Source organism: Diabrotica virgifera, chromosome 9 (genome assembly GCF_917563875.1).
Source record: "Diabrotica virgifera virgifera chromosome 9, PGI_DIABVI_V3a".
In the NCBI taxonomy this organism is placed as follows: domain Eukaryota; kingdom Metazoa; phylum Arthropoda; class Insecta; order Coleoptera; family Chrysomelidae; genus Diabrotica; species Diabrotica virgifera.
In genome coordinates, this window is record NC_065451.1 from 122,951,007 (window position 1) to 122,965,652 (window position 14,646).

General features: G+C 35.2%; 2 protein-coding genes across 2 annotated transcripts; one reads left to right on the plus strand and one right to left on the minus strand.

Annotated features, from left to right (window-relative positions):
• Positions 1 to 2,456: 2,456 nt before the first annotated feature.
• Positions 2,457 to 4,001, minus strand: LOC126891299 (matrix metalloproteinase-16-like). The gene has a single exon (XM_050660477.1). The coding sequence runs from the start codon at positions 3,999 to 4,001 to the stop codon at positions 2,457 to 2,459; it is 1,545 nt and encodes a 514-aa protein (XP_050516434.1).
• Positions 4,002 to 7,800: 3,799 nt separating this feature from the next.
• LOC126891300 (uncharacterized) lies at positions 7,801 to 9,054 on the plus strand. The gene has a single exon (XM_050660478.1). The coding sequence runs from the start codon at positions 7,801 to 7,803 to the stop codon at positions 9,052 to 9,054; it is 1,254 nt and encodes a 417-aa protein (XP_050516435.1).
• Positions 9,055 to 14,646: the final 5,592 nt, after the last annotated feature.

Genomic DNA, 14,646 nt, shown 5'->3' on the forward strand with positions numbered 1-14,646 from the left:
CAGTAATTTATACATGAAGTCAGATATACTTCTTTTGGCTGTAGTTTTCGAAACTTTTCGAGACACATGCTTCAAGACATATGGATTAGATCTAGGACACTACTATACCATCCCAGGTTTTACATGGGATGCAATGCTCAAGTATACAGGATGTCACTTATAAACTATACAAGATGTTGATATGCTTTTATTCTATGAACGAGGTATACGTGGAGGTATATCACAGTGTTGTAACTGGATGGGGGAGGCTAACAACAAATACATGATGAATTACGACCCATCTAAACCTTCTAAATATCTCATGTACATTGATGTTAACAATCTATATGGTTGGGCGATGAGTGAACCTCTCCCTTATGGAGGTTTCCATTGGGATGATACAAATATCGATGTTATGTCAATACCTGACGATGCAAAAGAGGGATACATTCTTGAAGTTGATCTCTCTTATCCAGAAAACTTACATGACTACCATAAAGATTTACCGTTTTGTGTAGAGCATTGCAAACCTCCTGGTTCCAAACAATCTAAACTCTTGTCCACCCTGTACAATAAAACTAACTACGTTATTCACTACAGGAACCTAAAACAGGCTATATCACATGGATTAGTTCTTACTAAAATTCATAAGGTATTGAGATTCAAGCAAATGACTTGGTTAAAAGGTTACATTGCTCTTAATACACAATTGAGGGCTCAAGCTAAAACAAGCTTTGAGAAAAACTTATACAAGCTCATGAACAACGCTGTATTCGGGAAGACCATGGAGAACCAAAGGAAGCATAGGCTGGTGAAACTAGTAAATAAATGGGAGGGACGCGTAGGTGCTCGAAATTTGATTGCTAGTCCGAAGTTTCATAGTCGCGTTATTTTCGATCAATCATTAATGGCAGTAGAATTAAAGAAAACTGAAATTATTTTTAATAAACCATTGTATGTTGGAATGGCAATTTTAGAACTTTCTAAAACCTGCATATATGAATTTCACTATGACTATATGTTACAAAAATTCCCATTAAATCAAAATAAATTGCTTTATATTGATACTGATGGATTGATTTATGAAACTGAATGTAATGATATAAACGAGGAAATGATTAAGCCTGACATTCATAGATTTGATACAAGCGATTATCCCCCAAATAATTCTTGGAATATTCCTTTAGTAAACAAAAAAGTGCCAGGTCTAATGAAAGATGAGAATAACTCAAAAATCATGACTCACTTCGTTGGTCTTCGTTCAAAGCAATATACATATAAAGTGGCTGGGGAGAAAGATGTTAAAAAGTCGAAAGGGGTTAAGATGAAAATTAACTTTGATGATTATTTGAATTGTTTGAAAAGTTTTCGTGAAACTGCCGAAACAAAATCACTTTTTTATGCAACACAGCGTTGTATACAATCTAAATTACATGAAGTTTACAGTATTGAGCAAACTAAAATAGCCTTAAACCCTTTTGATGACAAACGGCACTTACTCTCCAACACTTTTGATACGTTGCCCTGGGGCTACTACAGTATAACACATAGGTGAATTCATTTTTCAGATGTGGAAGATGGAAAGTCTACAGAATTTATGCATAAGCACTATTATCGAAAACATACATGAAATTTCAAAATTTATTAGTAAATCGCCTTTACCATGGGTATTAACGGAGGAAATAGTTCAAAAATTTAGTAGAATTAAATGGATGCAAATTAAAACTAATCCCGTTCCTTATGAACATTTTAAAGTTTGTGACTTTGAGAATCATGATCTAGAATTGAATATTTCACCTGAACTTCGTCAGGCAATTATAGAGTGTCAGGATTTTGAATCTTTTGCACTTAATGACTACTATTGCTTACGGTTTAGGTATTATCAAATACCAAAATATAATTTGCTACTCTGTCGAACATGTTACAGGGTATTTAAAATAATTTTCTCTGAAAAACAAAAATGTCTAAAAGCTAAATCTGATAATTTTCATGTTAGTTGCTTAGCTTCAGACTTACATTTGATATTTAGAAAAAAATCATCCTGGTGTCAAAATGGTTTTTGTGAGGTACTCTTTGAACTAAAGGATAGATATGATTGTGAGGAGGACTTACACAGGAATCGTAATAAAAAAGTAAGATTCTCAGACATTTAAGATGCTAATAAAATTTAAACCTTTTGGTAAAGACGATCTGTATATTTGTATCATTTTCGGTAAACATATTTTGTACGTTTATACCTGTAAAATGTAAATAAATAAAAAACTTTCTTGTAAAGTAATTACTTACCTTTTAGTTGTATTGATCATAATCACAAAACGTTACTTCGATTAAACGAATACGATTTGCGATTACGATTTACGATTACCGATTACGAATAACGAATAAAAGACTTTCTTGTAAAATATGCTTTATTTTTATTTACCTTTTCCCCATACAAATCCCAAAATCCCCAAATCCCATACATGTTTAGACATTAATTATTCATAAACTAAATTTACTTTAGATAATAAGGATTTCAGTTGTTTTATTAATCCATTATCAGGACAAGGGATCCCCAACATATTCCAATTAAAAGTACCTTTTTCAATGACACTTCTTGTAAATTCATTAAACTTGTAATAGATGTTGTGCTTTAAGAAATATATATGTCCATCGATGTAATTAAATGCTGATGTAATATCATTTGGTATTCCTGGAAAAACGTCACTTATGCGTCCTCTTGAGATAATGTCTTTATCATTAAATTCAATAAATGAGCCATCAAAACAAACAAATTTTTTTCCTGAATTTGTTTGGAATAAACCGTTAATACTTCTTGCGTTATTGATTTCAGGTACCATGTTATCTGTATGAATTCTTAAGCTAGGAAATGCTGCTGCGTATATACGATTTCTGCTTACACCAATCAAATCTCCATTGGAACTTTGAAAAACATGTGTTACGTTCGTAATTCCCCTTGGAAAGTATCTTATAAATTGTTCAGTATTGGTGGGTATCTTTTCATTATTTAAGTCATATTTCCATACCAGATCCTTACTTACTATATACATTCGGTATGTTGGAAATGATGGAGCATATGCTAAAAATATTAAATCTGGATATTCCAATTCACATACATTCGTTATTACATTTTGCTTCGATTTATTAGTCCTAGCTGCTGTGGTTGTCGTACTCCTAGATCTTTCTGTTGTGGTTGTTGAAGTTGGTGAACTACTCCTAGTAACACCAGGTTGAGTTGGAATAGATGCAGATTTACTTTTAGGTCCATATAACTTTTCTAAGCCCCTTTTATCATCATCAGTTATGTGGGTAGGAAAGGTTTCATAAAACGGATACATTACAGCTTTCTTATCGCTACTGTGTGCTAGACCTAAAGCGTGACCAACTTCATGGAGAAGGACTGCCAAGAAATTTGTTCGACCTTCTGCTGTAGAATTTAAACTGAAATCCCATGTTAGATTGCTATTCATATGAATTTCTATGCATCCAGATGTAGGTGGAAAATAAGAATGTGCTAATATACCACTTGTAAATTTAAAAGGACATTCGTCGTTACCCTGACAATTGTATCGAAAATAGTGCCGTTTTGGAACTACTGTTATAGTTATATCCGGATTTGGATCTGGAATTTTCAGATAAGTAAACTTAAATTTTGATGCTTCTTCCCATATTTCAAATACTCTTTTAGTGACTGTCAAAGCTTCAGGGGTTGTTTGTGGAAAATACCATTTTATATCAAATTTTTTCCATGCTGATTTTACAGCATAAGCATTGTCTCCTTGTGTACATCGTGGTTTCTGCATTAACTCCATCGTTTCTTTATTTAATTTCCCATCCACCGGTAAATTATATCTTTCTTGAAACTGTTCTAGTGTTTCAGTAATATCAGTGTTTGCAGTTTCACTTGTGGTGATGTAACCATATTGTTCTAACCATGACACCGCATTTGTCTCAGTAAAATTTCCACCTAAGCAAAAACTTATGCTGGTTGCGATGAGCAGAACAACTTTATTGATATGCATCTCGAATGATACTGGTTCAAATAAGAAAACATCACTGTGATATAAGTAAAAGTTGACCCCACCAGCCGGTGTGTACAGCAAAAAATACTCCTCTTGTAATTTATTTATTTTCATTAAATAAAACAACAGAGATATATTTTACAAGCTTTATTAAATTCTTTCAAGATCATTAGCGATCCTATTTTTACAGAAAAATATAAGTTGTCCTAACGCTATATGTTGTAAAGTATTTCCTTCCTGTGTAAATGTATACAATTTTTGAATTGCGTCTGAAAACGTATAATTATGACTACTAAAACTATTTCGAACAATATTAAGCGTATTATAATAATAATTTGGAAAATCAATAGTCTCTAGCATGGACATATACGGTGTTAAAAGTTCACTATTTGCTTCCAAAAGGGTGTTCACTTGCATTTCTGAGAGACAAAAGTTAATGTCGTGCTTGATTATTTCGAGGAATTTCATGCTGATGTAGATTATTTGTCGAATTATGCAATATTCACCACACTGAATTTCAACAGGATCATCAGAAACGGTCACGTTTTCGTAGAAAAAACTTTGCTCATTGAGTTGGGTAATTAATTGTTCCCATTCATAGGCACTGAAAGATATTTTCTGCCATGGCGATTTCCACATAATTACAGCTGGAGTATATGTTCTGGCTGGACTTAGACCACAACCAAGTTGGTATGATCCATTTAACAACTGTGTGTACAGCAGATAATGGGTCTCGTTCTTGGCTGCTTCTTCATACTTCTCTAGAAGAGCATCCAGCTCATGATCGTAGTCTTCACATACGATTGATGTTTCAGATGATGGTGAAAGGGTGACATCATACTCGCTGGCGCTTGAGTATTCAGTATCTTGGGAATACATTTTTACTAGCTGACTGCAACACACTGAGAACGAAAAAACGTGTCTCTGCTAATTTTTCATAATTCTGTTCCCCCCCACCTTTTTAGATGACAGCATCATTATCGATCCAACTATTATGTTTTACATCAAGGCCAAGCCATTTGACGTACATTTTTTTACCTTTACGACGTAAAACTTTTTCAACTAAGTAAATATCAGGATTGGCTGTTTTCTGTAACTCTTCATCGTAAAAGGCTCCTTTGATCGGTGCACCTTGCATGTCTTCGAGAATGTACGTTGCAGGGTTGGTAATATTGATTTTGGTAACTTTGAATAATTCTGTTGTCCAACTTGGAACGTATCCCTTGTCGAATAACATTTTGGTTTTGCTGATGCGTACAATGTCCCCAACTTTAAATTTTCGGGGACCTGCGATTTTTAAATGCGTAAATTTGTTTTTTAAAATCTCCTTTTCATTGGTTTTGTTCACTTGTGATGGTTTGTACCCCGTTTTTGAATGCTTTGTATTGTTGTATTCAGCCGTAACTGTGGGCAATATGTCAATCCACTTGTAAGTACCGTGTAAGCTAAAATACTTGTAAAGTTTGGATTTCAACGTTCTAATGACGCGTTCAGCCATGGCTGCTTTCATGGTAGTGAAAACAGAGTAGTGATTTATTTTATGTTTTTTCATTAAATTTTGAAACTTGTTATTGTAAAATTCAGTTCCCTGATCCGACTGCAGATTTTTCGGTGTTCGTTTACTGTGTGCGAGGATATCCGAAAATGCTCGAGGCAGCTCCTCACCCGTCTTTGTCTTTAATGGATGAGTCCACAGATATTTCGAAAAACAATAAAGCAGATTGGGTGTTGGAAAATAAAGCGTGGGAACGAGTTAAAGCAAAAGACGCATCTTTGGGTGAAAAAGCCACTGCCTGGTTAACTACTACAGCGATGAAAGCTAAACGAAAATTAGGTATGGGTGTGAAACGTGGTAAAGGTGTTAGATCATTTAAGCGACACGTGCTGCAACCAATTATCAGAAGATTGAAACGTACTCCTCCAGCACCAAATCTGCGTAAATCAGCCCTACTTGCACTTGCAGCAGCGAGAACGGCCGTTAAAAACGTAGGTGGGAAAAAAAAATGTGCGGGTTCCAAGAATTATTCCATTTGAACCAAAATCAGGTGGTATTTTACCTTCAATCCCTATCTTTGCATGCTTATCAGCTCTCGGTTCTTTAGCGGGAGGTGCTAGTGCCATCGCCAAGACAGTAATCGACTCAAAGAATGCTCAAAAGAAACTAGAAGAAAATAAACGTCATAATAAAGCAATGGAACATCTAGGCAAAGGTTTATACCTACGAAAAAACGCTAAAGGTGGCTTTGGATTATACTTGAAGAAGTCAAAAAACTCCCGCTGAAGCTACCTAATAGACCTCTAACCAATGTGGACTTGAATAAATTTGCTAAACAATTAAAAATTTCAAATTTTCGTGGAGTTTTTATGCGGGACAATTTACCTCAAGCCCCCCGTAAACACGAATGTGCTATTATTAATCTTGATATTTCCAAGAACCCTGGTACACATTGGGTAGCTTACCGAAAGATAAATAACAACATAGAATACTTTGATTCATATGGTTGCTTGAAGCCACCGCGGGAACTAGTATCATATTTGAGTGGTGGACGAATTTTCTATAATAACGACGCATACCAAACTTATAACCAAATTAACTGTGGACATTTATGCTTAAAGTTTCTCTACAATGGAACCATCTAACGACATCTGGAGGCGTGCCACATGCATTTTTATGGAAAATATAACGAGTGGTGTGTGGTATAAACTAGCCCAAGATATTCGTCTCGCACTAGGAGATCACTTACCTTGCAAGAAAGATCATAATAAACATGAAAGGGGTGATGTTTGCGGCAATATGAAATCTACATGTGTATTGTGCGGTGTCTATGAGAGCGGTATCTATGAGCAAAATGTAAATAAGACAAAACCATGTAACAGTATAATAAGAAAAATAAAGAAATTTTTAACATAATATATTGATATTTAACTTACTACACCCTATATTAAGTATCAGTCATGTCTCGATTGTTAACCTTGACAAGTACTACAAACGAATTTTCGTTTACTCCTCAAGTGCCTCTTGTACTTGATCCACTTCAGCAGTATTATGTAGCAGTGTTGGGATTTCATACATTTAATTCAATCCCAAACATCGATGGTGAAAAATTTTATTTCTATGAGCAAAATGATCGTAAAAAGTTGCACCATATCGACATTCCATCCGGATGTTATGAAATTACCGATATCGAAGCGTACATTCGAAGTGCATTACACAATAAATACAATTCAGTTCAGGAGTTCACTTTAAGACCGAACAACAATACGCTTAAATGTGAAATTTTCTGTCAAGAGCATACCATTACTTTCGAGGAAGATGATAGTCTTGGTAAATTATTGGGTTTCTCCTCAAATAGAATATTGACGCCAGGTACACTGCATTCTTCAGATCAACCTGTAAACATTATAAAAGTATCGAGTCTACTTTTTGAATGCAACATTACCGAAGGAGCCTTCTACGAGGACAGACCTGCGCACACTATTCTACATTTTCCACTTAGTGTTGATCCAGGGTTTGCTATTGATGAACGTCCTCATAACCCTATATACATACCAGTAAGCAGCAGCATACGTGAAATTACCAAAATTACCGTTAGTGTAGTCGATCAAGAATTAAGACCAGTCAACTTTAGAGGAGAGAAAAGTACACTGCATTTGGATTTTAAGGAACGATAGATGGGTTTAGATATAAAACACAACTCTACACATCCATATCCATTAGTCTCACACGGATCCTGCATGGGACGTGACGTGTCTGCTGACAATAAAGTTTTTCTTGTTTCCATTGGATTACGGCTGAAGAATGCCAAAACGTCACTATAGTCGACGCCAGGTTCATCAGCAGGAACCACATATTTTCGATCTTTACCAAAAGCCCCGGTTCGACGATACTATTAGAAAAGAAGAATTTCGTACATATACACCTTACATCAAGTCATTTAATAATAGTGATGTCGAGTTTATCATAAATCAATCAGATGCATTTTTTGCGATACACGACACACTTTTAGAAATTAAAGGAAGTATCAAGAAAGCTGGTAATGGAACTGTTTCTCTTGCACCGAATGCTGGATCCTTCTTGTTTGATACCTGTACATACATCCAAAGTTCACATGACATGGAAATAGTTCGAGATCCAGGTGTAGTCAGCACTATTCGCAGTTTGTTGTGTTATACACCTGAAGATTCCAAATTTCTCAGTACTGCAGGATGGAACTATCCGAATTATCCACATTTAACAGGGGACGCCTTTAGTTTACTGATTCCAATCAAACATATTTTCAACATTTTCAATGATTACACTAAATTAACCTATGGTCGTCAAGAGTTTCGCTTTGTTCGAGCGCGTAATGATAAAGATTGCATTGTTGTCCAAGAACCTACTGGTTCCACGACGGTAACAACAGTATCATTAACCATCGCCAGCATGGAACTCAAGGTCAAACATGTCTTTCCCAACGATGATGTGAAAATCGAATTAATGACTCCGATTAAGAATAATACACCGATAACCATACCTTTCCGTAAATGGGAGCTCAATGAACTACCTTCACTTACGGCAGGATCTGGACGAGAGATATGGAGTGTAAAGACAACTTCAGCTGTTGAACGTCCACGCTACGTTATTGTAGCTTTTCAAACTTCTAAACGAGATGATATTCACGCTGATCCGACGCTATTCGATCACATTAGAATGTCCAGCGTACGAGTGGTTATTAATGGTGACTATTGGACTAACGAGAGAATGCAATTGGATTTCACAAAAAATGATTACGCTATAGCTCACTACAATTATACTGAATTCTTTCCCAGTTATGCTCGTTCGCTAACAAAACATCCCATCTTAGATTACTCTGCATTTAAAAGATATGCTTTGTTTGTTTTTGACTGTTCCAAGCAGGATGATACATCATTTAGATCCGGAACTGTCGATGTTAAGTTGGAAATCGAAACAGATGAAGGTTTTCCAGAAGGTACTCGAGCTTACTGTTTAATTGTTCACGCCAGCCTACTCGAATACTTTTCACTAACTGAAGTTGTCAAAAATATAATTTAAATAGGACAATCTACAACTATGTCTTTCAGTATTGATCGCAACATCATGAGGATCGCATTAGTTGACATACAAGGATTCACCATAGATGGGTGGTTTGTACCCAAAGAGCTTACCATTGAAATTGGCCATAAACGATGCCATTACATATTTACGTCTCCACAACCGTTTGCTACATTGAGTAATAAAGATAAGAAGACTGTATCTTACTTGGAGAGACACCTGCACGGTCTTCGGTATTCCAATGGGGATGTTGAATATTCAAAAATAAATGAAATACTAGAATCTAAGTTGTTGTATGCAGCTGATTACATCTACGTTCGCGGAGAACAAAAAGTGGAATTTTTACAAAAGAAATGTCATATTTTTGGAGTTTTTCCCACCATTATTGATGTTTGTAAATTTGATGATACACCCCTTGATACTGGAAACTTTATTCAGAATGCCAATCCTTGTCACACAACTGGACTATTTTCCTGCACCGAGAGAAATGTGGATCACCTCCGCCAATGGCTTTGTGAAAAAATATTACCTATGTAAATTAGGTTTTTGAATAAAAGATTAAAAGTATTGTTTTAGTTTTATTTAAAAAACACTGTCTTCCTTTTGTACATATTTATTTTAATGCAAGATGATTCGCATTTGCGACTTACAAAAATTTTTATAGTGATATTAACCGCTAGAAATACATTTATTACTAATATTATTGTTAACAGTATAATCGATGAACCATATTGGACGATATCATCATCATTATTAGATTTGCTCCATTTTGAATCACTTTCAGTGTTATTTGGGGATATTAACTTGATCTTGTAGAATGCTCCTCCCGACTTTGGTATCGTTTTGAAAAATACTGGAAGCTGGCCATAATTCACCACTTCATGATCCATTAGAGTCCATTCAGTTCGATTACAATCAGTTTTTACATCGTTAAATCATATCGCTATGTTCTTAACATTGTTTGGAACGTTTGTATAAAGGACATTGTTAACAATAGCTGTGAGAATGATAAACGATGCCGTTAATTGAGACGTCTTGTTGGTTGAATTCTTTTTAATGGGTATTGTGTTTTTGGTAGTTTTCTTGTAGACAAATGAAACTCTGCAAATCGTTTTTCAATTGCGGTTCTATCTTCGTACCACTGTATATCCGCTTTCAACTTTTGTATTTTTTCGCAAAACTCTACCAACCTACACTGCACGGAAGACATTGATGAAATGAAGCATCTTTTACTTAAACTAATATATAAATATACATATATATTAATTTTATATTTGTTTGAAATTTTCCTTAGTCCTGACCTGTTCCTAATAATAAAATATTTATGTGTTAAATAGTATGTGCATCTTAATTGGAATTTCCTATTAGCAAGCGTCATTATATTTTCTGCATCTGTTTATTACTAATTATACAATAAACGCAATCATTTTCTCTGAATTCTAAAACTGTATATGCATTAACGTATTACATCATTGGAATGTGGGTGTATCCGGTTGGTGGTATTCGTTTGTATGAATAAAATGAAATTGCATCTTTTAACTAGTAATTTGCAAACCATTAAAAAGCACTTGCGGTTCACTCAATTCGTTGAAACGACACGTGCATAATATTTATAATTGCTGTTGCGTCAGCGTATTTTCCACATTGCAATATTAAATATATTTTTATTACTTGTAGGTACTCACGTAATCATTTTTCTTTGAATTTTAAAAGTACATTTGCAATGTAGAATGCAGGCGGGGTTTGGTGTAATGCATTCGTTTGTATGAATAAAATGAAATTATAATACTAAAAAATATAATCGTTGCTTTTTGGCTTGCTAATAACCGACACCATATCTACATTGCCTAATTTTGTTACTAAATATCTACATAACGCCATACTATTTTTGCTCATCTTTTTACCGCACACACCCCTCTAGGGGAGGCTCCAATTCATTGCACGTTCACCCTATGACGACAGGGTGTACTTCTTGTATAACGACAGGGTTCTTCTTGTACATCACCAGAGGCTACGGCCTCAACGCCATCCTAGCCATCAAACTGTCCGCCGAACGCAAATTATTCATTGCAACACGTATTTTCTACTTCTCACCCCTATGACGACAGGGTGTACTTCTTGTATAACGACAGGGTGTACTTCTTTTATAACGACAGGGTGTACTTCTTCTTGTACATCACCAGAGGCTACTTCTACGGCCTCAACGCCATCCTAGCCATCAAGCTGGCCGCCATCTTGTATTTGAAATTCTCATAATCCTACTACTAAGGTTTTTCGTTTTTATTCAACAAATGTCCATAAAAAATAATTTTAAACTATTTACATGTTTTGCCTCTCGAGGAAGTTATATACATTTTATTATTACATAGTTAAAACTAAATTTAGGACAAATTTGTATTATACGTGGTTTTAGCTAAATAAACTTGACATGAATTTGTTATTAGCCCTTATGTCGCATAACTAATATCCATAATGCAATTTTGCAATTTTTTTTGAAAAAAGTTAACTAGGATGCTAAAATCTCTAAATGATTTTATGTTATTATTGTACCAAAAGCACAGTGGATTAAACAAAAATCTTTAATCGCGTTTTTCTCACAACTTGCTATAGTGGAGATACGGGGTTCGTTCTGAATAGGGCAATATAGACGTTAACGTATTTGCGTGACGGTCTCGACATACAAGGTTTTGTCTAAATATTTTGTGCAAACTGAATTTATTTTTTTAAAGATAGACGTTGCTACTAAAAAAGCTTTTAGAAAATCCTTGAACTCCGGATTCTAAATTCAAATGTCCTTCTTCTGGTCACAGAAACTCAAAATTTCAAATCAGTTGGTTAATTGACTGGAATTGGCTGGTATAGTCCCCAACCATGGATATTGCGTTCTGCAATTGTTTTGCGTTATTTTCCACTGTTGTAGGAGAGCAAGGATCAAGTGCAGGAAAATTAGTTAAAAACTCCATTTAGAAAATGAAATGATGCAAGGGAAGATTTTAAAAAACATTTCGAAATCTTTATCATCAATAATGTTTAGAGAAAGCGGCTAATTTTCTGGCAACAGGTACTGAGAAAAGGATAATATTCAATTAATAGTTAATAAAGGAAGAAAATTGCAAATAAAAAAAATAGAGAATCCCTTAAACTTTAAACCCATTATTAAGATGGCTATTTTTTAGCTACAATGGGCAATCTTTTAGAGGTCATCGCGATTTTGGATCTTTCGATTTTAACACCCTACGAAGAGAAGGAAACTTTAGATCTCTTTTAAAGTTCAGAATTGAGTCCGGAGATCAAATGGTTTAAATCATGCCTTTATGCACTTAAAAAGCTGGTAGAAGTTGGCTAGATTTGTTCTTGGCGCGTCAAAAAATACGTCAGCTTTAAGGAGACCAACTGGAACGTCTTTTGGACGGGGAAATAGCTTTAATAAAGAAAACGATCAAATATTTTTTGATCATCTGGAAAAATCATATGACAACATACAATTTCTCCACTAATCAGGTGTACCACGTAGATGAAACAAGCGTAACCAATGTGCAAAATAAAATTGCAGCAATAGTGTGGCGCAAAGGAAAGAGACAAATCGCATCGCTGACTTCTGCTGAGAGAGGATCATTGATCACTTTAATAGCATGTATGAGCGCTGGAGGGACTTTTGTCCCACCCATGTTAATCTTTCCAAGAAAGGATATTAATTTGCAGCTCATGAAAGGTACTTCTCCTGGAACAATATCAGCCGTGCATCCTGGTGGTTGGGTGCAGTTTAATTTATTTACACAGTGGTTTACACACTTTATGGATACCGTTAAACCTTCTAAGGAGTTTCCTGCACGTCTTATATTGGTTAGGCACTACAGTCATACCCGCAATTTAGATTTGATCAATTTTGCAAGGGAAAATAACATAGTTATAGTTTAATTACCTCCACATTCAACACGCAAGATACCTTCGCTGGAGAAAACTTTTATGGGAACCTTCAATGCATACGATAGCGAAGAAATCCAGCAATGGTTACGTCATAATCGCGCCCTCTCATTACGACATTGGAGAACTTTTTGCAAAGCATACCTTAAAAGTCAAACTGGAGAAATTGCTATAAATGGATTCCGCGCCACTGGTATTTGTCCACTGAATAAGACTGTGTTCTCAGATGCAGACTTTATTGCAGCAGAAATTGAGAATAATAACCACAACCATGCCTAACCGCAAGCTATTGAACCTGCTATCCTACTAAAAATACCAGAAGCCAGCAATATAAGTCAACCAGTTCCTTCTTTTTAGCAGAAGTTTGTAAGTCCGCAAGCTACTGAACCTGCTATTTTACCAAAAACACCAGAAGCCAGCAACATAAGTGAACCAGTTGCTTCTGGTTAGCAGAAGTTTGTAGTACGTCCGCAAGCTTCTGAACCTACTATCCTACCAAAAACAGAAGAAGCCAGCAACATCAGTGAACCAGGTTCTTCTGGTTTGCAGAAGCTTGTAAGTCCATTTGAAATGTCGCCACTGCCGCCGATAAGGAAAAGATCGTGGTAGAGAATCATCAAAATCAACGGTAATAACTTGTTCACCTTACAAGGAAGCATTACACCAGCAAAATTAAGTGCCAAATATTATTTTTAAGTTACTATTTTGTACTTATGTGATATTAGGAAGTTTTTGTAACTACCTAACCTAACGTATCTCCGTGTATGTAAAGCACTAACGTATCGTAAAAGATGAACGTTAAATTGAGAGTTCAAGTACTGCACGTAACGTAACGATGGTGTTGCCCTAATCGAATTAGTAATAAACTAAAAGTAGTCAGTCTTCAGTCTTGTCATGGTCTTGTCCTTGTCACTTAACCTTATTTTTTTCAAATTAGAACTCACAGTAAACTTTTTAATACCTGCATTTTTCAATATACCAATTAAAACGAAATATTAATCTCTGTTCGGGAATCCTTATTTCTTTATTTTATATTAATTTAAGCATTCATTTATTTATTTCGGGTAGAATAAGTTTGGATAATTTAATAATTATATTTAGTTACTTTTGTCTGCCCCCTGTAAAGATGATACAGAATAACCTTGTGTGTCTTCTGATTTAAATAAATGCTTCATATCAATTAAATTATCCACAAGCGTAAAGCATATCGCTTTAAGTACGCATGTATCAAACTGGACATGCGTTAAGTACCTTTAGGACAAGGTACCACTACTGTGACTTCGCTTCAAGCTTTCAACGAAAAAGGTACTCCCTTTCGTGATCTTTGACGGTACCGTCGTCCGCGTCCCACGTGCATCGCGAATTCCATGGAAGGAGTCCAGAATTGAGTCACTCATTGGATCTACAAGTTTACCATATCCTAAACATCACCGATTTCCAGGTAAGCGATATTGTGCAAAGCACATAATTTTTAATTCTATTTTTTACAACTCAGTTTTCATATTTCCTGCAGTTTTCATAACATTTTGAAACAATCTCTTTGTTAAAAATTTTTCGGTTAACAGATGAAAAATCCACCTAACTTCCTTTGACATCTTGTCATACATTTCTGGCACCAAACTGTAATCAGTTGGTTCGTAACCTCTACCTGAACACAAGTACATACCT

Bases quoted from the DNA above. Each gene is read 5' to 3' on its own strand.
- LOC126891299 (XM_050660477.1), bottom strand. From the start codon at position 4,001: ATGCATATCAATAAAGTTGTTCTGCTCATCGCAACCAGCATAAGTTTT.
- LOC126891300 (XM_050660478.1), top strand. From the start codon at position 7,801: ATGCCAAAACGTCACTATAGTCGACGCCAGGTTCATCAGCAGGAACCA.